A 26,654-nucleotide genomic window follows, 5' to 3' on the forward strand; every position below is an offset into this window, starting at 1 on the left:
AAGAGAATTCAGTACCACCAAACCAGCTCTACAACAAATGCTAAAGAAACTTCTCTAAGTGAGAAACACAAGAGAAGAAAAGGATCTACAAAAACAAACCCATAAGAATTAAGAAAGTGGGAATAGGAACATACGTATCGATAATTACCTTAAACGTGAACGGATTAAATGCTCCAACCAAAAGACACAGGCTTACTGAATGGATACAAAGACAAGACACATATATATGCTGTCTACAAGAGACCCACTTCAGACCTAGGGACACATACAGACTGAAAGTGAGGGGATGGAAAAAGATATTCCATGAAAATGGAAATCAAAAGAAAGCTGGAGTAGCAATACTCATAGCAGATAAAATAGACTTTAAAATAAAGAATGTTACAAGAGACAAGGAAGGACACTATGTAATGATCAAGGGATCAATCCAAGAAGAAGATATAACAATTATAAATATATATGCACCCAACACAGGAGCACCTCAATACATAAGGCAAATGCTAACAGCTATAAAAGAGGAAATCGACAGTAACACAATAATAGTGGGGGACTTTAACACCTCACTTACACCAGTGGACAAAGCATCCAGACAGAAAATTAATAAGGAAACACAAGCTTTAAATGACACAACAGACCAGATAGATTTAATTGACATTTATAGGACATTCCATCCAAAATTAGCAGATTACACTTTCTTCTCAAGTGCACAAGGAACATTCTCCAGGACTGATCACAACTCGAGTCACAAATCAAGCCTCAGTAAATTTAAGGAAGTTGAAATCATATCAAGCATCTTTTCTGACCACAACACTAAGAGATTAGAAATCAATTACAGGGGAAAAAAACGTAAAAAACACAAACACATGGAGGCTAAACAATACGTTACTAAATAACCAAGAGATCACTGAAGAAATCAAAGAGGAAATCGAAAAATACCTAGAGACAAATTACAACGAAAACATGATGATCCAAAACCTATGGGATGCAGCAAAAGCAGTTCTAAGAGGCAAGTTTATAGCAATACAAGCCTACTTCAAGAAACAAGAAAAATCTCAAATAAACAATGTAAACTGACACCTAAAGGAACTAGAGAAAGAAGAACAAACAAAACCCAAAGTTAATGCGTTGGGAGTTTGGGATTTGCAGATGCAAACTTTTCTATATAGAATGGATAAATAACAAGGTCCTACTGTATAGAACAGGGAACTACATCCAGTATCCTGTGATAAACCATAATGGAAAATAATATGAAAAAGAATGTACATATATGTATAAGTGACTCATTTTGCTGCACAGTAGAAATTAACACATTGTAAATCAACTATACTTCAGTAAAATAAATTATAAAAAAATATTTCAATTGAAAAGAAACACAAACCCAAAGTTAGTAGAAGGAAAGAAATCATAAAGATCAGAGCAGAAATAAATGAAATAGAAACAAAGAAAACAATAGCAAAGATCAATAAAACTAAAAGCTGGTTCTTTGAGAAGACAAACAAAATAGATAAACCTTTAGCCAGACTCATCAAGAAAAAGAGGGAGAGGATTCAAATCAATTAAAATTAGAAATGAAAAAGAAGTTACAACGGACACTGCAGAAATACAAAGCATCATAAGACACTACTACAAGCAACTCTATGCCAATAAAATGGACAATCTGGAAGAAATGGACAAATCCTTAGAAAGGTATAACTTCCAAGACCAAACCAGGAAGAAATAGAAAATATGAACAGACCAATCACAAGTAATGAAATTGAAACTGTGATTAAAAATCTTCCAACAAACAAAAGTCCAGGACCAGATGGCTTCACAAGTGAATTCTATCAAACATTTAGAGAAGGGACGAGGGGAAGATGGCGGGAGGGGAAGATGGCGGAAGAGTAAGACGCGGAGATCACCTTCCTCCCCACAGATACACCAGAAATACATCTACACATGGAACAACTACAGAACACCTACTGAACGCTGGCAGAAGACCTCTGACCTCCCAAAAGGCAAGACCCCCCCCCCCCCACGTACCTGGGTAGGACAAAAGAAAAAAAGAAAAAACAGAGACAAAGAATAGGGACGGGACCCGCACCAGTGGGAGGGAGCTGTGAAGGAGGAAAAGTTTCCACACGCTAGGAAGCCCCTTCGCGGGCGGAGACTGCGGGAGGCGGAGGGGGGAGCTTCGGAGCCGCGGAGGAGAGCACAGCAACAGGGGTGCGGTGGGCAAAGCGGCGAGATTCCCCGCACAGAAGATCGGTGCTGACCGGCACTCACCAGCCCGAGAGGCTTGTCTGCTCACCCGCCGGGGCGGGCGGGGCTGCGAGCTGAGGCTCGGGCTTTGGTCGGAGCGCAGGGAGAGGACTGGGGTTGGCGGCGTGAACACAGCCTGCGGGGGGGGGGGGGGGTTAGTGCACCACAGGGGGTCGGGAGGGAGTCGGTGGCGCGGGGGGGGGGGGGGGGAAGGTCTGGACCTGACGAAGAGGCAACAGACTTATTCTTCCCTCTTTGTTTCCTGGTGCGTGAGGAGAGGGGATTAAGAGCGCTGCTTAAAGGAGCTCCAGAGACGGGCGTGAGCCGCGGTTAACAGCGCGGACCCCAGGGACGGGCATGAGACGCTAAGGCTGCTGCTGCCGCCACCAAGAAGCCTGTGTGCGAGCACAGGTCACTGTCCACACCTCCTTTCCGGGGAGCCTGTGCAGCCCGCCACTGCCGGGTTCCCGGGATCCAGGGACAACTTCCCCGGGAGAACGCACAGCGAGCCTCAGGCTGGTGCAACGTCACGCTGGCCTCTGCCGCCGCAGGCTCACCCCGCACTCCGTGCCCCTCCCTCCCCCGCGGCCTGACTGAGCCAGAGCCCCCGAATCAGCGGCTCCTTTAACCCCGTCCTGTCTGAGCAAAAAACAGACGCCCTCCAGCGACCTACACGCAGAGGCGGGGCCAAATCCAAAGCTGAACCCCTGGGAGCTGTGAGAACAAAGAAGAGAAAGGGAAATCTCTCCCAGCAGCCTCAGAAGCAGCGGATTAAAGCTCCACAATCAACTTGATGTACCCTGCATCTGTAGAATACATGAATAGACAACGAATCATCCCAAATTGAGGAGGTGGACTTTGAGAGCAAGATTTATGATTTTTTCCCCTTTTCCTCTTTTTGTGAGTGTGTATGTGTATGCTTCTGTGTGAGATTTTGTCTGTATAGCTTTGCTTCCACCATTTGTCCTAAGGTTCTATCCGTCTGTTGTTTTTTTTTAATTTTTTTTCTTAATAATTATTTTTTAATTTAATAACTTTATTATAATTTACTCTATTTTATTTTACTTTATCTTCTTTCTCTTTCTTTTTTCCTTCCTTCCTTCCTCCCACTGTCCCTCCCACCCTCCCTCCTTCCTTTCTTTCTTTCCTTTCTTTCCTTCTTTTCTTCTCTTCTTCTTTCTGTCTTTCTTCCTCCCTTCCTTTCTTTCTTTCTTCCTACTTCTACTAATTCTTTCTCTCTACTTTTTCTCACTTTTATTCTGAGCCATGTGGATGAAAGGCTCTTGGTGCTGCAGCCAGAAGTCAGTGCTGTACCTCTGAGGTGGGAAAGCCAACTTCAGGACACTGGTCAACAAGACACCTCCCAGCTCCACATAATATCAAATGGTGAAAACCTCCCAGAGATATCCATCTCAACGCCAGCACCCAACTTCACTCAACGACCAGCAAGCTACAGTGCTGGACACCCTATGCCAAACAACTAGCAAAACAGGAACACAACCCCACCCATTAGCAGAGAGGCTGCCTAAAATCATAATAAGTCCACAGACACCCCAAAACACACCACCAGACGTGGACCTGCCCACCAGAGAGACAAGATCCAGCCTCATCCACCAGAACACAGGCACTAGTCCCCTCCACCAGGAAGCCTACACAACCCCCTGAACCAACCTTAGCCACTGGAGAGAGACACTAAAAACAACAGGAACTACGAACCTTCAGCCTGCAAAAAGGAGACCCCAAACACAGTAAGATAAGCAAAATGAGAAGACAGAAAAACACACAGCAGATGAAGGAGCAAAATAAAAACCCACCAGACCTAACAAATGAAGAGGAAATAGGCAGTCTACCTGAAAAAGAATTCAGAATGATAGTAAAGGTGATCCAAAATCTTGGAAATAGAATAGACAAAATGCAAGAAACATTTAACAAGGACCTAGAAGAACTAAAGATGAAACAAACAATGATGAACAACACAATAAATGAAATGAAAAATACTCTAGAAGGGATCAATAGCAGAATAACTGAAGCAGAAGAACGGATAAGTGACCTGGAAGATAAAATAGTGGAAATAACTACTGCAGAGCAGAATAAAGAAAAAAGAATGAAAAGAACTGAGGACAGTCTCAGAGACCTCTGGGACAACATTAAACGCACCAACATTCGAATTATAGGGGTTCCAGAAGAAGAAGAGAAAAAGAAAGGGACTGAGAAAATATTTGAAGAGATTATAGCTGAAAACTTCCCTAATATGGGAAAGGAAATAGTTAATCAAGTCCAGAAAGCACAGAGAGTCCCATACAGGATAAATCCAAGGAGAAATACGCCAAGACACATATTAATCAAACTGTCAAAAATTAAATGCAAAGAAAGCATATTAAAAGCAGCAAGGGAAAAACAACAAATAACACACAAGGGAATCCCCATAAGGTTAACAGCTGATCTTTCAGCAGAAACTCTGCAAGCCAGAAGGGAGTGGCAGGACATATTTAAAGTTATAAAGGAGAAAAACCTGCAACCAAGATTACTCTACCCAGCAAGGATCTCATTCAGATTTGATGGAGAAATTAAAACCTTTACAGACAAGCAAAAGGTGAGAGAGTTCAGCATCACCAAACCAGCTTTACAACAAATGCTAAAGGAACTTCTCTAGGCAAGAAACACAAGAGAAGGAAAAGACCTACAATAACGAACCCAAAACAATTAAGAAAATGGGAACAGGAACATACATACCGATAAATTACCTTAAATGTAAATGGACTAAATGCTCCCACCAAAAGACACAGATTGGCTGAATGGATACACAAACAAGACCCATATATATGCTGTCTACAAGAGACCCACTTCAGACCTAGAGACACATACAGACTGAAAGTAAGGGGATGGAAAAATATATTCCATGCAAATGGAAACCAAAAGAAAGCTGGAGTAGCAATTCTCATATCAGACAAAATAGACTTTAAAATAAAGACTATTACAAGAGACAAAGAAGGACAATACATAATGATCAAGGGACTGATCCAAGAAGAAGATATAACAATTGTAAATATTTAGGCACCCAACATAGGAGCACCTCAATACATAAGGCAAATACTAACAGCCATAAAAGGGGAAATCGACAGTAACACATTCACAGTAGGGGACTTTAACACCCCACTTTCACCAATAGACAGATCATCCAAAATGAAAATAAATAAGGAAACACAAGCTTTAAATGATACATTAAACAAGATGGACTTAATTGATATTTATAGGACACTTTATCCAAAAACAACAGAATACACATTTTCCTCAAGTGCTTATGGAACATTCTCCAGGATAGATCATATCTTGGGTCACAAATCAAGTCTTCGTAAATTGAAGAAAACTGAAATTGTATCAAGTATCTTTTCCGACCACAACGCTATGAGACTAGATATCAATTATAGGAAAAGATCTGTAAAGAATACAAACACATGGAGGCTAAACAATACACTACTTAATAACGAAGGGATCACCGAAGAAATCAAAGAGGAAATAAAAATATATCTAAAAACAAATGACAATGGAGACACGACGACCCAAAACCTATGGGATGCAGCAAAAGCAGTTCTAAGAGGGAAGTTTATAGCAATACAAGCCCACCTTAAGAAACAGGAAACATCTCGAATAAACAACCTAACCTTGCACCTAAATCAATTAGAGAAAGAAGAACAAAAACCCCCAAAGTTAGCAGAAGGAAAGAAATCATAAAAATCAGATCAGAAATAAATGAAAAAGAAATGAAGGAAATGATAGCAAAGATCAATAAAACTAAAAGCAGGTTCTTTGAGAAGATAAACAAAATAGATAAACCATTAGCCAGACTCATCAAGAAAAAAAGGGAGAAGACTCAAATCAATAGAATTAGAAATGAAAAAGGAGAAGTAACAACAGACACTGCAGAAATACAAAAGATCATGAGAGATTACTACAAGCAACTCTATGCCAATAAAATGGACAACCTGGAAGAAATGGACAAATTCTTACAAATGCACAACCTGCCAAGACTGAATCAGGAAGAAATAGAAAATATGAACAGACCAATCACAAGCACTGAAATTGAAACTGTGATTAAAAATCTTCCAACAAACAAAAGCCCAGGACCAGATGGCTTCACAGGCGAATTCTATCAAACATTTAGAGAATAGTTATCACCTATCCTTCTCAAACTCTTCCAAAATATAGCAGAGGGAGGAACACTCCCAAATTCATTCTACGAGGCCACCATCACCTTGATACCAAAACCAGACAAGGATGTCACAAAGAAAGAAAACTACAGGCCAATATCACTGATGAACATAGATGCAAAAATCCTCAACAAAATACTAGCAAACAGAATCCAACAGCACATTAAAAGGATCATACACCATGATCAAGTGGGGTTTATTCCAGGAATACAAGGATTCTTCAATATACGCAAATCAATCAATGTGATAAACCATATTAACAAATTGAAGGAGAAAAACCATATGATCATCTCAATAGATGCAGAGAAAGCTTTTGACAAAATTCAACACCCATTTATGATAAAAACCCTGCAGAAAGTAGGCATAGAGGGAACTTTCCTCAACATAATAAAGGCCATATATGACAAACCCACAGCCAACATCATCCTCAATGGTGAAAAACTGAAAGCATTTCCACTAAGATCAGGAACAAGACAAGGTTGCCCACTCTCACCACTCTTATTCAACATAGTTTTGGAAGTTTTAGCCACAGCAATCAGAGAAGAAAAGGAAATAAAAGGAATCCAAATCGGAAAAGAAGAAGTAAAGCTGTCACTGTTTGCAGATAACATGATACTATACATAGAGAATCCTAAAGATGCTACCAGAAAACTACTAGAGCTAATCAATGAATTTGGTAAAGTTGCAGGATAAAAAATTAATGCACAGAAATCTCTTGCATTCCTATACACTAATGATGAAAAATCTGAAAGTGAAATCAAGAAAACACTCCCATTTACCACTGCAACAAAAAGAAAAAAATATCTAGGAATAAACCTACCTAAGGAGACAAAAGACCTGTATGCAGAAAATTATAAGACACTGATGAAAGAAATTAAAGATGATACAAATAGATGGAGAGATATACCATGTTCTTGGATTGGAAGAATCAACATTGTGAAAATGACTCTACTACCCAAAGCAATCTACAGATTCAATGCAATCCCTATCAAACTACCACTGGCATTTTTCACAGAACTAGAACAAAAAATTTCACAATTTGTATGGAAACACAAAAGACCCCGAATAGCCAAAGCAATCTTGAGAACGAAAAACGGAGGTGGAGTAATCAGGCTCCCTGACTTCAGACTATACTACAAAGCTACAGTAATCAAGACAGTATGGTACTGGCACAAAAACAGAAAGATAGATCACTGGAACAGGATAGAAAGCCCAGAGATAAACGCACGCACATATGGTCACCTTATCTTTGATAAAGGAGGCAGGAATGTAAAGTGGAGAAAGGACAGCCTCTTCAATAAGTGGTGCTGGGAAAACTGGACAGGTGCATGTAAAAGTATGAGATTAGATCACTCCCTAACACCATACACAAAAATAGGCTCAAAATGGATTAAAGACCTAAATGTAAGGCCAGAAACTATCAAACTCTTAGAGGAAAACATAGGCAGAACATTCTATGACATAGATCACAGCAAGATCCGTTTTGACCCACCTCCTAGAGAAGTGGAAATAAAAACAAAAATAAACAAATGGGACCTAATGAAACTTCAAAGCTCTTGCACAGCAAAGGAAACCATAAACAAGACCAAAAGACAACCGTCAGAATGGGAGAAAATATTTGCAAATGAAGCAACTGAAAAAGGATTAATCTCCAAAATTTACAAGCAGCTCATGCAGCTCAATAACAAAAAAACAAACAACCCAATCTAAAAATGGGCAGAAGACCTAAATAGACATTTCTCCAAAGAAGATATACAGACTGCCAACAAACACATGAAAGAATGCTCAATATCATTAATCATTAGAGAAATGCAAATCAAAACTACAATGAGATATCATCTCACACCAGTCAGAATGGCCATCATCAAAAAATCTAGAAACAATAAATGCTGGAGAGGGTGTGGAGAAAAGGGAACACTCCTGCACTGCTAGTGGAAATGTGAATTGGTACAGCCACTATGGAGAACAGTGTGGAGGTTCCTTAAAAAACTACAAATAGAACTACCAGATGACCCAGCAATCCCACTACTGGGCATATACCCTGAGAAAACCATAATTCAAAAAGAGTCATGTACCAAAATGTTCATTGCAGCTCTATTTGCAATAGCCCGGAGATGGAAACAACCTAAGTGCCCATCATCGGATGAATGGATAAAGAAGATGTGGCACATATATACAATGGAATATTACTCAGCCATAAAAAGAAACGAAATTGAGCTATTTGTAATGAGGTGGATAGACCTAGAGTCTGTCATACAGAGTGAAGTAAGTCAGAAAGAGAAAGACAAATACCGTATGCTAACACATATATATGGAATTTAAGGGAAAAAAATGTCATGAAGAACCTAGGGGTAAGACAGGAATAAAGACACAGACCTACTGGAGAACGGACTTGAGGATATGGGGAGGGGGAAGGGTGAGCTGTGACAAAGCGAGAGAGAGGCATGGACATATATACACTACCAAACGTAAGGTAGATAGCTAGTGGGAAGCAGCCGCATAGCACAGGGAGATCAGCTCAGTGCTTTGTGACCACCCAGAGGGGTGGGATAGGGAGGGTGGGAGGGAGGGAGACGCAAGAGGGAAGAGATAATGGGAACATATGTATATGTATAACTGATTCACTTTGTTATAAAGCAGAAACTAACACACCATTGTAAAACAATTATACCCCAATAAAGATGTCAAAAAATAAATAAAGTAAATGGTTCAATGAAAAAAAAAACATTTAGAGAAGAGCTAACACCCATCCTTCTCAAACTCTTCCAAAAAACTGCAGAGGAAGGAACACTCCCAAACTCATTCTATGAGGCCACCATCACCCTGATACCAAAACCAGACAGATATACTACAAAAAAAGAAAATTACAGACCGATATCACTGATGAATATAGATGCAAAAATCCTCAACAAAATACTAGCAAACAGAATGCAACAACACATTAAAAGGATCATACACCATGATCAAGTGGGATTTATCCCAGGGATGCAAGGATTCTTCCATATATGCAAATCAATCAATGTGATACAGCATATTAACAAAGTGAAAAATAAAAACCATATGATCATCTCAATAGATGCAGAAAAAGCTTCTGACAGAAGTCAACACCCATTTATGATAAAAACTCTCCAGAAAGTGGACATAGAGGGAAAATACCTCAACATAATAAAGGCCATATAATATCGACAAATCCACAGTAAATATCATTCTCAATGGTGAAAAACTGAAAGCATTTCCTCTAAGATCAGGAAAAAGACAAGGTGGCCACTCTCGCCACTATTATTCAACATAGTTTTGTAAGTCCTAGCCATGGCAATCAGAGAAGAAAAAGAAATAAAGGAATACAAACTGGAAAAGAAGTAAAACTAACACTGTTTGCAGATGACATGATACTGTACATAGAGAATCCTAAAGATGCCACCAGAAAACTACTGGAGCTGGGCTTCCCTGGTGGCACAGTGGTTAAGAATCCACCTGCCAATGCAGGAAACACGGGTTCAAGCCCTGGTCTGGGAAGATCCCACATGCCGAGAAGCAACTAAGCCCATGTGCCACAACTACTGAAGCCTGTGTGCCCTAGAGCCCGTGCTCTGCAACAAGAGAAGCCACTGCAATGAGAAGCCTGCGCACTGCAATGAAGAGTAGCCCCCGCTCGCCACAACTAGAGAAAGCCCGGCACAGCAGCAAAGACCAGATGCAGCCAAAAATAAATAAATAAATATTTGAAAAAAAAAAAAGAAAGAAAACTACTAGAGCTAATCAATGAATTTCGTAAAGTTGCAGGATACAAAATTAATGCACAGAAATCTCTTGCATTCCTATGCACTAACGATGAAAGATCAGAAAGAGAAATTAAGGAAACAATCCCATTCACCACTGCAACAAAAAGAATAAAATATCTAAGAATAAACCTACCTAAGGAGGTAAAAGACCTGTACTCGGAAAAGTGTAAGACACTGATTAAAGAAATCAAAGATGACACAAACAGATGGAGAGATATACCGTGTTCTTGGATGGGAAGAATCAATATTGTGAAAATGACTATACTACCCAAAGCAATCTACAGATTCAATGCAATGCCTATCAAATTACCAGTGGCATTTTTTTTTACAGAACTAGAACAAAAAGCTTAAAATTTGTATGGAGACACAAAAGACCCCAAATAGCCAAAGCAGTCTTGAGGGAAAAAAATGGAGCTGGAGGAATCAGGCTCCCTAACTTCAGACTATACTAGAAAGCTACAGTAACCAAGACAATATGGTACTGGCACAAAAACAGAAATACACATCAGTGGAACAGGATAGAAAGCCCAGAGATAAACCCATGCACCTAACCTATGACAAAGGAGGCAAGGATACACAATGGAGAAAAGGCAGTCTCTTCTGTAAGTGCTGCTGGGAAAACTGGAGAGCTGCATGTAAAAGAATGAAATTAGAACACTTCCTAACACCATACACAAAAATAAACTCAAGGGCTTCCCTGGTGGCGCAGTGGTTGAGAGTCTGCCTGCCGATGCAGGGGACACGGGTTCATGCCCCGGTCCGGGAGGATCCCACATGCTGCGGAGCGGCTGGGCCCGTGAGCCATGGCCGCTGAGCCTGCGCGTCCAGAGCCTGCGCGTCCAGAGCCTGTGCTCCGCAACAGGAGAGGCCACAACCGTGAGAGGCCCACATGCCACGCAAAAAAAAACCCAAAAAACTCAAAATGGATTAGAGACCTAAATGTAGGACCGGACACTATAAAACTCTTAGAGGAAAACATAGAAAGAACACTCTTTGACATAAATCACAGCAAGATCTTTTTTGATCCACCTCCTAGAGTAATGGAAATAAAAACAAAAATAAACAAATGGGGCCTAATGAAACTTAAAAGCTTTTGCAAAGCAAAGGAAACTACAAACAAGACAGAAGGACAACCCTCAGAATGGGAGAAAGTATTTGCAAATGAATCAACGGACAAAGGATTAACCTCCAAAATGTATAAACAGCTCATGCAGCTCAATATTAAAAAAACAAACAACCCAGTCAAACAATGGGCAGAAGACCTAAACAGACATTTCTCCAAAGAAGATATACAGATGGCCAAGAAGCACATGAAAAGCTGCTCAACATCACTAATTATTAGAGAAATGCAAATCAAAACTATAATGAGGTATCACCTCACACCAGTTAGAATGGGCATCATCACAAAATCTACAAACAACAAATGCTGGAGAGGGTGTGGAGAAAAGGGAACCCTCTTGCACTGTTGGTGGCAATGTAAATTGATACAGCCACTATGGAGAACAGTATGTAGGTTCCTTAAAAAACTAAAAATAGAATTACCATATGACCCAGCAATCCCACTACTGGACATATACTCAGAGAAAACCATAATTCAAAAAGACACATGCACCCCAATGCTCATTGCAGCACTACTTACCATAGCCAGGTCATGGAAGCAACCTAAATGCCCATCGACAGACGAATGGATAAAGAAGATGTGGTACATATATATAATGGAATATTACTCAGCCATAAAAAGGAACGAAATTGGGTCATTTACAGAGGAGTGGATGGATCTAGAGACTGTCATACATAGTGAAGTAAGTCAGAAAGAGAAAAACAAATATCGTATATTAACACATATATGTGGAGCCTAGAAAAATGGTACAGATGAACCCGTTTGCAGGGCAGAAATAGAGACACAGGTGTAGGTAACAAATGTATGGACACCAAGGGGGGAAAGTGGCAAGTGTGGTGGTAGTGGTGGTAGGATGAATTGGGAGATTCGGATTGACATGTATACACTAATATGTATAAAATAGATAATTAATAAGAACCTGCTGTATAAAAAAATAAAATAAAATTCAAAAAAAACCCACTACAGATAAATCAAAATTTAATTCTAAAAAACATATTCAAGTAAACTTTAGGAAAACAGAAAAAACAAAAAATAAAGTGGCAGACTTGAGCTGTATCATATCAATAATTATATCAAATGTAAATGGTCTAAACATACCAATTTAAAGACAGAGACTGGCAGTGTAGATTAAAAAATGTGACCCAGGGCTTTCCCAGTGGTGCAGTGGTTGAGAGTCCGCCTGCCGATGCAGGGGACACGGGTTTGTGCCCCCGTCCGGGAAGATCCCACATGCTGCGGAGCGGCTAGGCCCGTGAGCCACAGCCACTGAGCCTGCGCATCCGGAGCCTGTGCTCCGCAACGGTAGAGGCCACAACAGTGAGAGGCCCGCGTACCGCAAAAAAAAAAAAAAAATGTGACCCAACTATATGCTGTCCACAAAAAGCTCGTTTCAAATATAATGACATAGTTGGGTTTAAAGTACAAAGATAAGAGGCATGCAAACATAATCAAAGGACATGGTTATATTACTATCAGATAAAATAAACATCAAAGAAAAATCACTAAGAGAAAAATCACAGAAAGCGATATTATATAATTATAGAAGCATCATTCCACCAAGAATACATAGTAATCCTAAATGTATATGCACCAAACAACAGAGCTGCAAAATATAAAATGCAAAAACTAATAGAATTGAAAGGAGAACTACACAAATCCACAATTATAATTGGAGACTTCAACACCCCTTTTAACAACTGACAGAACAACTAGTCAGAAAATCAGCAAGGATATAGAACTTAACAATACCATCGACCAACAGGATCCAGTCAACATGTACAGGACACCCCACCCAATAACAGCAGAATACACATCTTTACAAGTGCCCATACAACATATACCAAGACAGACTATATCCTGGGCCATGAAATAAGTCTCAGTAAGTGTAAAAGGATTCAAATCATAGGAAGTATGCTCACTAACCACAAAAGAATTAAATTAGAAATCAATAACTGAAAATATGTGGAAATATCCAAATATTTGGAAACCAAATAACACACTTCAAGAAAACTCCACACAATGAAGAAATCAAAAGGAAAATTAGAAAATATTTTGAACTCAATAAAGACATAACAAAAATGAAACTGAAAAATGTCAAAATCTGTGGAATGCAAGTACACTTAAAGAGAAATTTATAGCACTAAAAGCCTATATTAGGAAATAAAATAGTTACAAATGAATGATTTCAGCTTTGATCCTAAGGGGGGAATAAAAAGAAGAAAAGCTAAAAGCCAAAGAAAACAGAACAAAGAAAGCAACTAAGAGCAGAAATCAATGAAATTGAAAAAAAATAGAGAAAATCAATAAAACAAAGAGCTGGTTCTTTGAAAGGATCAACAAAATTGATAAACATCCAGCAAGAATGAAAAGAAAAAGGGAAGACATGAACTGCCAGTATCAGGAACAAAATGGGCTATCACTACAGACCTCGCAGATACCAAAAAGATAGCAAGGGAATACCAAGAACAACTCTACACATAAATACAAACATAAATTTCAAACAAGAAGTTTGACAACTCAGACAAAATGTACCACTTCCTCAAAAACTATAAACCATCAAAACTCACCCAATCTGAAACAGATGATTTGAAGAGCCCCATTACTGTTAAAGAAATTGAACTCTTAAGTTAAAAAAATCTCGGGAATTCCTTGGTGGTCAGGTCAGGGGTTAGGACTCGGTGCTGTCACGGTCGGGGGCCCAGGTTCAATCCCTGGTTGGGGACCTGAGACCTGAGATCCCACAAGCCATGCAGCACAGGAAAGAAAGAAAAGAAAGAAAGGAAAGAAAGGAAAGGAAGGAAGGAAGGAAAGAGAGAAAGAGAGGGAGAGAGAAAGAGAGGGAGAGAGAGAGAGAGCAAGAGAGGAAGAGAGCAAGAGAGCAAGAAAGAAAAGAAAGGAAAGAAAGCAAGCAAGCAAGAAAGAAAATCTCCAAGCCCAGATGGTTTCACTGGAGAATTCTACCAAACATTTAAGAAAAATTAACACAGTTCTATATAGTCTTTTCCAAAAGGAGGGAACACTCCCCAATTCATTTTATAGGGATAGTATTACCATGATACTAAAACCAAAGATAGTACCACAAAAAACAAAAAACCTACAGATCAATATCTTTCATGAAAATAGATGCAAAAGTCCTTAAGAAAGTATTAGCAAATAGAATTCAGCAATATATAAAAATAATTATACACCATGACCAAGTGGGGTTTATTCCAAGAATGCAAGGTTGGTTCAATATTTGAAAAATCAATCAAGGTAATCCATATTAACAGGCTAAAGAAAAAACATCACATGATCATATCATTCAATACAGAAAAAAGCATTTGACAAAATTCAATATCTGTTATAAGTTGAATTATTTCCCCCCTTCAAAAAATGTATGTTGAATGCCTAACCCCCAGTACTTCAGAATGCGACCTTATTTGGAAACAGGGTCTTTATAGAGGTAAGCAAGGTAAAACAGTCACTAGGGTGGGTCCTAATCCAATATGAGTGTTTCCTTATCAAAAGAGGAAATTTGGACACAGAGCCAGACACAGAGGGAAGACAATATGAAGACACACAAGGAGAATGTTATGTGAAGACAGAAGATTGGAGTGACACATCTATAAGCCAAAGAACACCAAAGATTGTTGGCAAACCACTGGAAGCTAGGAAGAGGCAAGGAATAATTCCCCCACAGGTTTCAGAGGGAACTCTGCCTTGCTGACGCCTTAATTGTGGACTTCTAGCCTCCAGAACTGTGAGATGATCAATTTCTGTTGTTCTAAGCAGCCCAGTTTGTGGTACTTTGTGATAGCAATCCTAAGAAACTAATACAATGATTCATGATTAAAAAAAAAACCTCTCAGAAAAACAGGAATAGAGGAGAACTCCCTCAACTTCATAAAGAACATCCATCCAAAAACCTATGATAATATCATACTTTATTGTGAAAGACTGAATGCTTTCTACACTAAAAGGATAAGGCAAGGATGTCCACTCACTACTCTAATTCAACATAGTGCTGGAAACCTAGCCAGTACTAAGAAAAAGAAACAGAAGACGTATAGATCAGAAAGGAAAAAATAAAACTGGTCCTATTTACAAATGACATTACTGTCTACACAGAAAATCCTAAGAAATCTACAAAAAAGAAAAGAAAAAAAGCAAATTCCTATCACTAGTAAGTTCAGCAAAGTAACAGGATACAAGATAAATATACAAAAGTCAATCGTATTTCTATATACTGCCAATGAACAAGGAGACACAGAAACCAAAACTACAGTGTGACTTATAATCACTCAAATAAAATGAAATACTTAAGTATAAATCTAATAAAATATATTAGGACCTAATGTATGCTGAAAACTATACAATGTTGATTAAAGAAATCAAAGAAGGTCTAAATCAATGGAAATTTATACTGTGTTCATGGACTGGAAGACCCAACATATAATAAAGATATCAATTCTCCTTAAACTGACATATAGGTCTAATGCAATTGCTAGCAAAATTCCAGTCAAAATTTTGGTAGGTAGAGATAAAACTATTCTAAAATCTATATACAAAGGCAAAAGAAATAGAACAACTAAAACAATATTGAAAAACAATAAAGTTGGAGGAATCAGTCTACCCAATTTCAATACTTTTTATAGCTACAGTAACTGAGATAGTAGGAGGCATAGACATGTAATCAGTGAAACAAAACTGAGGACCCAGAAATGAACCCACACAAATATGTCCAACTGATTTTTTTTTTTTTTTTTTTTTTGTAGTACGCGGGCCTCTCACTGTTGTGGCCTCTCCCGCTGCAGAGCACAGGCTCTGGACTCACAGGCTCAGCGGCCATGGCTCACGGGCCCAGCCGCTCCATGGCATGTGGGATCTTCCCAGACCAGGGCACGAACCTGTGTCCCCTGCATCGGCAGGCGGACTCTCAACCACTGCACCGCCAGGGAAGCCCTGTCCAACTGATTTTTGATAAAACTGCAAAAGCAATTTAATGGAGGAAATGGTGCTGGAGAAACTGAACATCTATAGGAAAATAATAAAACTCAACCTAAGTTTCAAAGCTTATATAAAAATTAACTCAAAATGGAACATGGGCTTTAAAATGTAAAGCTATATAACTTTTTTTCTTTCTTTCTTTTTTTTTTTTTTTTGCGGTACGCGGGCCTCTCAGTGTTGTGGCCTCTCCCGTTGCGGAGCACAGGCTCCGGACGCGCAGGCTCAGCGGCCATGGCTCACGGGCCCAGCCGCTCTGCTGCATGTGGGATCTTCCCGGACCGGGGCACGAACCTGTGTCCCCTGCATCGGCAGGCAGACTCTCAACCACTGGGCCACCAGGGAAGCCCGCTATATAACTTTTTAAAAAACAGGATAAATTCTTTGAGACCTAGGACTGGCCAAAAAGTTCTTAGACCTGACAACAAAAGCATCATTCATAAAAGGAAAAATTGATAAACTGGATTTCACTGAAATTTAAAACTTCTGCTCTGAAAAAAACCCTGTTAAGAAAATGAAAAAAAAACAAGCTACAGAGTAGGAGAAAACATTTGCAAACCATGTATCCAACAAAGGACTGGTATCTAGAATGCATAAAGAACTCTCAAAACTCAATAGCAAAAAAAAACAATCCAATTAGAAAATGGGCAAAAGAGAGAAAGAGATATTTCACCAAAGAGGATATACAAATAGTAAATAAGCACATGAAAAGGTGTTCAACATTAGGGAAATGCAAATTAAAACCATAAGGGAAATGCAAATTAAAACCATAATAAGATATCACTATATACCTATCAGAGTGGTTAAAATTAAAAAGTGACAATACCAGGGGACTTCTCTGGTCATCCGGTGGTTAAGATCCCACACCTCCAATGCAGGGGGCACAGTTCAATCTCTGGTCAGGGAACTAAGATCCCACATGCCGAGGGGTGTGGCCAAAAAAAGTGACAATACCAAATCCTGGAGGGGATGCAGAAAACCCCTCAAACATTCCTAGCAAGAATGTAAAATGGTACAGCCACTCTGAAAACAGTTTGGCTGTTTCTTAAAAAAGTAAACGTGCAATGACCATACCACTCAGCAATTTTAATTTTGGGCATTTATCCCAGAGAAACACACAAACTCCATACATGAATATTTATAGCAACTTTATTTGTAACAGTCAAAAACCAGAAATAATGTAGATATCCTTCAATGGGTAAATGGTTAAGCAAACTGCAGTACATCCATACCATGTAATACTACTCAGCATTAAAAAGGAATAAACTAGGGCTTCCCTGGTGGCGCAGTGGTTGAGAATCTGCCTGCTAATGCAGGGGACACGGGTTCGAGCCCTGGTCTGGGAGGATCCCACATGCCGCGGAGCAACTAGGCCCGTGAGCCACAACTACTCATCTGGAGCCTGTGCTCCACAACAAGAGAGGCCGCCATAGTGAGAGGCCCGTGCACCGCGAATAAGAGTGGCCCCTGCTTGCCACAACTAGAGAAAGCCCTTGCACAGAAATGAAGACCCAACACAGCAAAAATAAATAAATTATTTAATAAACTCCTACCCCCAACATCTTAAAAAAAAAAAAAGGAATAAACTATTAGTATATGCAACAACACCTGGATGAATCTCCAAAAATTATGTTGATTGAAAAAAGCCAATCCCAAAAGGTTATATACTATATTATTTCATTCATATAACATTCTTGAAATTAAAGAAATAGAGAACAGATTAATTGCTCCAGGGGCTAAGGTGGGGATGGGGATGGGAGGGAAATGGGTGTGGCTATAAAAAGGCAACAGGAAGGATACTTGTGGTGGTGATGGAACCGCTCTGTATCTTAACTGTATCAACGTTAATACCCTGGTTGTGAAATTGTTTTGTAAGATGTTACCATTGGGGGAACTGGACAAAGGGTACAGGGGATCTCTGTATTGTTTTTTACAAGTAACTGCATGTGAATCTACAATTATCTCAAAAAGAAAAGTTTAATTGAAAGAAAAAAAAGTTCTTATCGTGCTAGCAGCATAAAAGCAGGCAGAGGGCCACTGGCCAAAGTTTGCTGACCCCTTTCCTGGTTAGTTATATTATGGCAAATATCTTCTCCCAGTTTTTGGCTTGAATTTATCTTCCTTTATATTATCTTTCAAAGAAGATAAATTCATAATTTTAATTCATCCACCTATCCTTTTTTTTTTTTCCAGGTAACTCTTTATGCCTTAACAAGTCTTATTCTACTCTGAGGTCCTAAAGATATCCTTGTACATTTTTGCCTAAAAGTTTTAAAGTTTTGTCTTTCACATTAAGTCTCTAGTCCATCTAGAGTTTATTTTTTTAAAAATTTTATTTATTTATTTTATTTTTGGCTGTGTTGGGTCTTTGTTGCTGTGCACGGACTTTTCTCTAGTTGCGGTGAGCGGGGGCTACTCTTCGTTGCAGTGCGCGCGTTTCTCATTGCGGTGGCTTCTCTTATTGCAGAACACCAGCTCTAAGCGCATGGGCTTCAGTAGTTGTGGCTTGCGGGCTCTACAGAGCAGGCTCAGTAGTTGTGGCACACGAGCTTATTTGCTCTGCGGCATGTGGGATCTTCCCGGACCAGGGCCCGAACCCGTGTTCCCTGCATTGGCAGGCAGATTCTTAACCACTGCGCCACCATGGAAGCCCTAGAGTTTATTTCTGTGCATGAGGTAAGGCAGGGATATAATTTCGTATTTTTCTACATGAATAAGCAATTGTCCAGATTCAATAACTAAAGTGTCCATCCTTTCACCAGAGATGTACAACTCTACCAGAATAGTCAGTAGTTTCTGCATTTGCATAAGCCTCCTTTAGGGGCTCTCTATTGTATTTTATTGGTCAAACTGTCCAACCCTAGGCCAATAGTACAACGTCTTCTTGTAGGGCAAGGCTTCCCATCTTTATTTTCAGGAAGAAATGTCTTAAATATTCATAGACTTTTGGACTTCCATATAAATTTCAGAATCAGCCTGTGGGAATTTTTATTGAAATTATACAGAATCAGAAGATTAATTTTGGGAGAATGACTCTTAAATAACTCTTATTATCTTCCTATCCATGAACATGAAACTTTTCCAATTTTAGAATTCCTTAAAGACTTTCAATAAAGCTAAATTATTTCCCCCAGATAGGCCATGAGCACCTTGCACCTTTCACTGGATTTATTCCTAGGTACCTTAATTTTTAAAACTGCTCTTTGGTTTTTTTGTTTGTTTGTTTGTTTTGGGTTTTTTTTTTTTTCCATACGCGGGCCTCTCACTGCCGCGGCCTCTCCCGTTGCGGAGCACAGGCTCTGGACGTGCAGGCTCAGCGGCCATGGCTCACGGGCCCAGCCGCTCCGCAGCATGCGGGATCCTCCCGGACTGGGGCACGAACCAGCGTCCCCTGCATCGGCAGGCGGACTCCCAACCACTGCGCCACCAGGGAAGCCCTAAAACTGCTCTTATAAATGGTATATTTTTAAAGTTATTTTGTTGTTTATTCATGGAAATATAAATAAAATTGATTTTTATATACCTGATATATATCCAGCTACCTTGTTAAAATGTTATTTCTAATAATTTACATATTATTTAAGTTTTTCTATGTAAAGAAACATCATCTGTAAATAATGAGTTTTATTTACCCTGTTCCAATATTTATGCCTTTAACTTATTTTCCTTTCCTCACTAGATAAAACTAGACTTCCAGTATATCCTTGTTGTTATTTTTAAAGAGAATGCTTATAATGTTTTTCTATTAAAATATTATTTTCTGTAGTTTTATACAGAAAAGGGAGATAGCCTTTATCAGGTTAAGAATAACCTTCTATTTCTAGCTGCTAAGAAACTTTATTTTTTTAATCATAAATTAGTAGTGAATTTTATCAAGTGCTTTTGCTGTGCCTATTTAAGACGATCATATGGTGTTCACTCTTTAATCTGTTAATGTAGTGAAAGATTTATCGTTTTTCTTTCTTTTTTTCTTTCTTTCTTTTTTTTTTTTGGCTGCGCCATATGGTTTGTGGGATCTCTGTTCCCTGACCAGGAACTAAACCCAGGCTTTGGCAGTGAAAGCCCAGAATCCTAACCACTAGGCCACCAGGGAACTCCTGATTTATCATTTATCTAATATTAAGCTACTTCTGCATTTCTAGAAAAAAAATGCAACTGCCATGATGTATAATACTATCTTCATTAGCCAATATTGACTTCATTTTGCCAATATTTTGTTCAGAAACACTGCATGTGTATTCATGTGAGTGAAACCAGCCTGCAATTTTTCTCTCTTATGCTCTCCTGTCTGATTTGATATCAGGGTTATATTGGCCTCATAGAATGAACTAGCAAGTATCTCACTTATTCTTTAGAAGAATTTATACAATATTGGAATTTTCTGTTCCTTGAAAATTCAGTAAAATTTGCCTATAAAACCATCTGGGCTTGGTGTTTTCTTTATAAGAAGATTCTAAACTTTGATTCAACTGCTTTACAGATATAGGGCTAGCAGGTTTTTTTATTAGTTTTGAAAATGATATACTTTAAGGAATGTGTCCATTTCTTCTAAGTTTTCAAGTTTATTACCGTATTAGCTTATATTTTATTATCTGCTACATCTATAGCTATGATCTTTTTATTACTGTTTACCTATGCCCTTTTCTCCTTTTTTCTTGATCATTCCAAAGGTTTTTCTGTTTCATTAATCTCTTTAAAGAATGAAATTTTGACTTTACTGATCCCTTCTATTGTAGCTTTGTTTTTTATGCTTCTTGTTTTCCCCCCGGCTTTACTGAGATGTAACTGACATATAATTGTGGCTTTGTTTACAAAATTTTAAATTTTAAAAAACTTTGTTTTAAAACCTTTTTCTGGGCTTCCCTGGTGGTGCAGTGGTTGAGAGTCCACCTGCCGATGCAGGGGACACAGGTTCGTGCCCCGGTCCGGGAAGATCCCACATGCCACGGAGTGGCTGGGCCCGTGAACTATGGCCGCTGAGCCTGCGCGTCCGGAGCCTGTGCTCTGCAACGGGAGAGGCCACAACAGTGAGAGGCCCGCGTACTGCCAAAAAAAAAAAAAAATTTTGTCTGTTCCTTATTTGGGTTTATTTTTACTTTTTATATACTTCTTCAATCAACTCTAAGCTCATTTATTTTCATCCTGTTTCTTTGCTCATTTAAGCATTCAATATTATACAATTCCCTATAAGTATTGCTTTCGCTGTATCCCACAACTTTTTTTATATATAAATTTATTTATTTTATTTTTAGCTGTGTTGGGTCTTTGTTGCTGAGTGCCAGCTTTCTCTAGTTGCGGCAAGCGGGGGCTACCCTCATTGCGGTGCACGGGCTTCTCATTGCAGGGGCTTCTCCTGTTGCAGAGCATGGGCTCTACGCACGCAGGCTTCAGTAGTTGCGGCATGTGGGCTCAGTAGTTGCGGCTCGCGGGCTCTAGACCACAGGCTCAGTAGTTGTGGTACACGGGCTTAGTTGCTCCGAGACATGTGGGATCTTCCTGGACCAGGGCTCGAACCCGTGTCCCCTGCACTGACAGGCAGATTCTTAACTACTGTGCCACCAGTAGTTAAGTAGGGAAGCCCTATCCCCCAACTTTTGATGAGAAAAATTTTCCTTATCGTTCAGTTCTAAGTACCTTTTTTTTTTTTTTGGCTGTGCAATGCAGCATGCAGGATCTTAGTTCCCCGACCAGGGACTGAACCCGTGTCCCCTGCAATGCAAGTGTGGAGTCTTAACCACTGGACGGCCAGGGAAGTCTCCTAAGTACTTTTAAATTTCTCTTATGATTTCTTCTTTGACCCATGTGTTGTTTACTTAGGAATATGTTTTTAGATTTCCAAATGTATGGAGATTAGTGTTCATCTTTTGGTTACTTATTTCTAATGCAAAAGCACTGGGAATGTTCCTGAGAAATGATAGCCATCCCAAAAGGAAGAAGGCGAGCCTCTTAACACCCTTTTCTAGTACCTGGTTCTGGCATGACAGTACTCGCCCGTCCCAAATAACCCTAAAACTGGACGAACTATATGAATTAACCGTTTCTGGCACAGGCTAATGCTAGTGGGTAGCAGAGAGCAGTTTGCCTGAGAAAAGGAAAGCACAGCCGGTGAGCCCACATTTACTCTGGGCATTTTCCCAAACCACAGCAAAGGCAAGCAGAGCTTGGGCAGTCAGTGGCAGTCTTCCTGGGCAGAAGAAACCCAGATAAGAGTTTTGGTGCCAGGAATTTGTGAGACAGGGTACCAGTGAGAAAGGAGTCAGAGAAAAGCCCCAGAGATCTAGAGGCTGACCCCAGGTCCTTGGCTGAATCCTAGGCTGCCCGTGTGCAGGGCAAGTTCTGGGAGGCCTTCGAGAGAAGAGCTGCTGTAGAAGGTAGAGGACAGGGAGCTAAGAGAGGAATACAGGAATCAAAGATCTCACAGTGCTGGGGAGACAACAGAGTTCCGACCCGGCCAGAGTGCAGAGACCTTGGTAAGCGCCCTGAGACCCTCACCCTAGAAGGTCAAGCCTTAGGAAAAGGATTTTGCCCAAAAACTAGGGCTCAAACTGAAGTATACTAATTTGAACAAAGAAAACCAACTTTAATAAGATCAGAAGGCCAGCTAGTGTTCCATTTTTGCTAGGAAAAAATAATCAACACTATTTAGAGAACATAATATAAAGTCTCTACAATACAACATCCATAATATCCAACATACAATCAAAAATTACCATATTTGTAAGAAGTCTTGACCCTTAAGCAAGGAGGTAAATGTCAATAGAAGCAGAACCACTAATGAACCAGCTGTTGGAATTGGCAGAAAATGATTTTATAACTACAGTAAGTATGTTAAAGAACATGGAAGAAAAGGTAAACAAAATGGATGAAAAGATGGAAGAGTTCAGCTGAGAAATGGGAAAAAAAGAACCAAATGGCAGTTGAAAACTACACTATCTAAAATGAAAAATGCATTAGCTGGGCTTAATAGCAGATTGGACATAACAGCAGAAACGATTAGAGATTTCCAAGACAGGTCAGTTGGAAAGAGTGGGAAAGCTGTGGCCATACCTATACTGAGAGCAGTTGGCAAGGTGGTGTGGATATCTTCAGCGGCTCACAGGACAGCTTCAGAAGAGGTTGAGGGCTGGGTTCAACTGAGAGAGGGGTTTTGCAAGATATGACCTAGTAAGCTAAGGGAATTCAGGTCGTTTGAACTAAGGTAGTTATAACTACGGAATCTAAGCTAAGAAGGGATGTGATGGAGCAAAGATTGTTGAAGAGTGAAGAAATGGTGAGGCAGTGGATTTTGGGTCCCAGTGTGTCTAATCATTAGACTGGGGGCTTTAGAGCCTTGCTACTCAAAATGTGGTCCCAGGACCAGTAGCACCAGCACCACCTGGCACTTGGGAAAATTCTCAGGCCCTGCCCCAGATGTACTCAATCAGTATCTCTGCAGGTGAGGCTCAGCAAGCTGTTTACCAAGCTCAGCAGTGATTCTGACGCTGTTCAAGTTTGAGAACTGTTCCTCCAAAGTAAGAGAGCTGCAAAGAAAGGGACAGGGGCAGAGTGGGATGCTCGAAACGGATATTTTGGAGATGTTCGGTTATGAGCAATGACAAGGTCTGAGATATAACTCAGGGAATGGGAAACTGACTGAGTGGAAGAAAAGATCATTAAAGATAAATGCTCTAGAAATAAGGGGCCAGACTCTTAGATCATTCACAGGGACACAATGTGAGTGTCAGTAAGAGAGAAAGACAGTGAGTCAGAAGCTGAAGTTATCAGGGGGGCATGACAGCGAGAATGGCAGATGACTGCAACCAAGAAGGTCAGTACGTAGCATAATCTGACAGCCTGCCCTTCCAAGAGCTAGAGTTTAAGGAGAATGGAAAGAGAATAGTTTGGACTAGCAAGGGGAGCCACCTCTGACAATCTTACTGTGGTGATTCCTATCCACCTCCCAACTCCCATCTCCAACTTCTGCAGCAATGGCTGACCTTGTTAACTGCCTGCCAACAGGCATTCTCCCTTCCCTTGCTGACAGATTCCCAAGTTTAGCAACAATGTACCTATTTTAAAATAAGCTATATTTTCCAGCCTCCTTTGCACTGAAGGCCACCAGTTGTAGCTCTCTCCAACACAACAGGAGCAGAACTGTGGTCAGGCTTCTGAGAACGCGGCTTTTAGGAGGATACAGCCTCTCCACCCTCTGCCTCTCCCCTTCTTCCTGCCTGGAACTCTGATAACACCATGGAGTGCCCATACCAACCTTGGACTCCTTACCTCCTGAATTCTTCTACAGGAAAGAAAAACAAATAGCTAACTTGTTTAAGTCACTGTCGGCTGTATATATGAGGAAGTCAGAACAACTCAATCGCTAACAATTCAGGCTCTGAAGTGGGATGCTTTGCTCCTGGTTCACCTTTACCTACCGAGAACGGGCCCACCTCACCGGAGGGAAGCTCCCAGGGCTTAGTTACGGTCCTTCTCGTCTCTGTCCACAAAGGCAGCCCCCACCAGGCGCTAACCCACCATTAACTCTCCCCTTGCAATACCTCACATTTGTCTTCCTGCCAGGAAGGACCAGATTTTATTCACTTTTGTCTTACTTACCCTCACACCAGCACCCAGAACAAGGCTGTGCAAACAACAGATACTCGATTAATGTCTGCTTCGTTAAACAAGTAAAAGCCTCAATTTCCATAAGCCACGTTGAAAAAGCCCTGACTGAATTGCCTAATAACCCTTTCTTTGTCCTTGCTAAGAATACAGCCTTCCTTTCATTTCAAAATTCCAAGTTTTCCATACTAACCTTGCTTCCAACCGTTAAAGGTCATAAAAGTTCCCGAAATTCATCCCAGCCCCTGCTCTGTCCACAGTATGACTGGGATGGAAGGAGGAGGAAAGGACAGAAAGCAAAGTCGGCCAAGCTCCGAAGAGTGAGCACAGAGCAAACCAGAGCGCAGAGAGGCCAGACACCTACCAGCAGTTCCTGGGTCCACTCAGTCACATCAAGGGTCCTCTTGGGAGACCTTCTGTTGGAATTCACGTACAGTTTTCGTTTGCGGAAGAGCTTCCCATTCAGCTCCTGGATCGCAAGCGCCACTTTCTGCATGGAGCCCACATCTACAAATGCGAAGCTGCAAAGGAAGAAGAGGGCAGCTCTGAGCCCGGCTCAGAACAGAGCCACAGGAGGGCACCAAGCCCAAGCCTAGGAAAAGTCTCCTCTCCCCTCTGTGGGGACAGGAGAGGAGCTGGGCTGACCCTAACACACCAGGAGGCCACAATGACATCCATACTTGGGCTGGGATGGGCAGTGGGACAGCCTGTCCTGGGTGTCCTGGGGATCAGGAGACACATGCTGACCCTATCACCGTATAACATATGGCACAGCTCTGGGCTTCCTTCACACCGCTCCCCACAAAATTTCAAAGCCCTTTTACTGCCTGGGAAATAAGAAAGGGAAAATATGAGTAGGTCCAGATTTCAGGGGCAACGAAGGCTGAGGGAGGTGCAGTAACTTGCCTCAAGTCAGAAAACAGAGCAAGGACATGACCAAAAGCAAACCCAGGTCTCTGGACTTCCAAACCAAGGTTGTATGGATAAGGCAGCATTAGCTGCCAAGTCAGAGGGTTGGATGTGGAAAGGGGGTTTCCCAAATGTCACTCTGCCAAGTCGCAGTGGGTGTGGCTTTGGGAGTTGTTGAGCTAGTCTGTAACATCAGTGCATCAGCAAAATGGACAAAGAGGAAAGGAGTTGCTTCCCAAAGAAAACAAAGGAAGAACAGTCATTACCATTTGCAGCCATTCTGGATTTTGTGGACATGGAGAGGGTTGAAGTCCTTTAGAAGGCACCAAATTTCCTCCTACAGTGGCAGGGTTTAAAAGAGAAAGAGACCCAGAGACAATACTTACAATCAGTTCTCAATGTTTCAGATCCCCAATCAGCTAATCTGTAATCAACTGAACACATACTTAATGAGAACCTATGATGTGCTGAGCGTGCCAGGCTTTGTGCTCAGTGATGCAAATACAGAGACAAGAAAGATATGAGCCCTGCCTTCAATTGAAGCTCAACGGACGTGTAGGGTACAGACGAGTCAATCAAGTAAGCAGACCATTTCACCAGAGGGTGCAAAATGCCATAATGAGGAAGTACACATGCCTCCGGGAGCACACAGTATGGGTATCTAACCCAAATTTGGAGACGGTGGGCTCCCAGGAGGAAGTGACTTTTAATTTATTAGGAATGTAGGCTATCTCCCTTTCATCGCTACCTAGGTGGGGAGGCTTGCTTTAACCAAACCAACCATGCAAGGCCAACTGCCCCTGCTGACTCGGTCCTGTA

At 40.6% G+C, this 26,654-nt stretch overlaps 1 protein-coding gene across 5 annotated transcripts in view; it reads right to left on the reverse strand.

Annotated features, from left to right (window-relative positions):
- The window catches only part of TDRD10 (tudor domain containing 10), a 56,006-nt gene that overhangs the window by 14,010 nt on the left and 15,342 nt on the right, over nt 1-26,654 (reverse strand). For all 5 annotated transcript variants that reach the window (XM_089914543.1, XM_089914542.1, XM_089914553.1 and 2 more), the window contains 2 exons: nt 26,102-26,172; nt 25,291-25,447 (listed from right to left, as the gene is read on the reverse strand). In XM_089914543.1, coding sequence (XP_089770669.1) covers nt 25,291-25,447; nt 26,102-26,172 — 228 coding nt within the window. The remainder of the gene's footprint in view (nt 1-25,290; nt 25,448-26,101; nt 26,173-26,654) is intronic.

The sequence above is a fragment of the Delphinapterus leucas genome, chromosome 1 (genome assembly GCF_059928025.1).
Source record: "Delphinapterus leucas isolate spDelLeu-1000000601 "Yukka" chromosome 1, BTC_Dleu_Yukka2, whole genome shotgun sequence".
Classification (NCBI taxonomy): domain Eukaryota; kingdom Metazoa; phylum Chordata; class Mammalia; order Artiodactyla; family Monodontidae; genus Delphinapterus; species Delphinapterus leucas.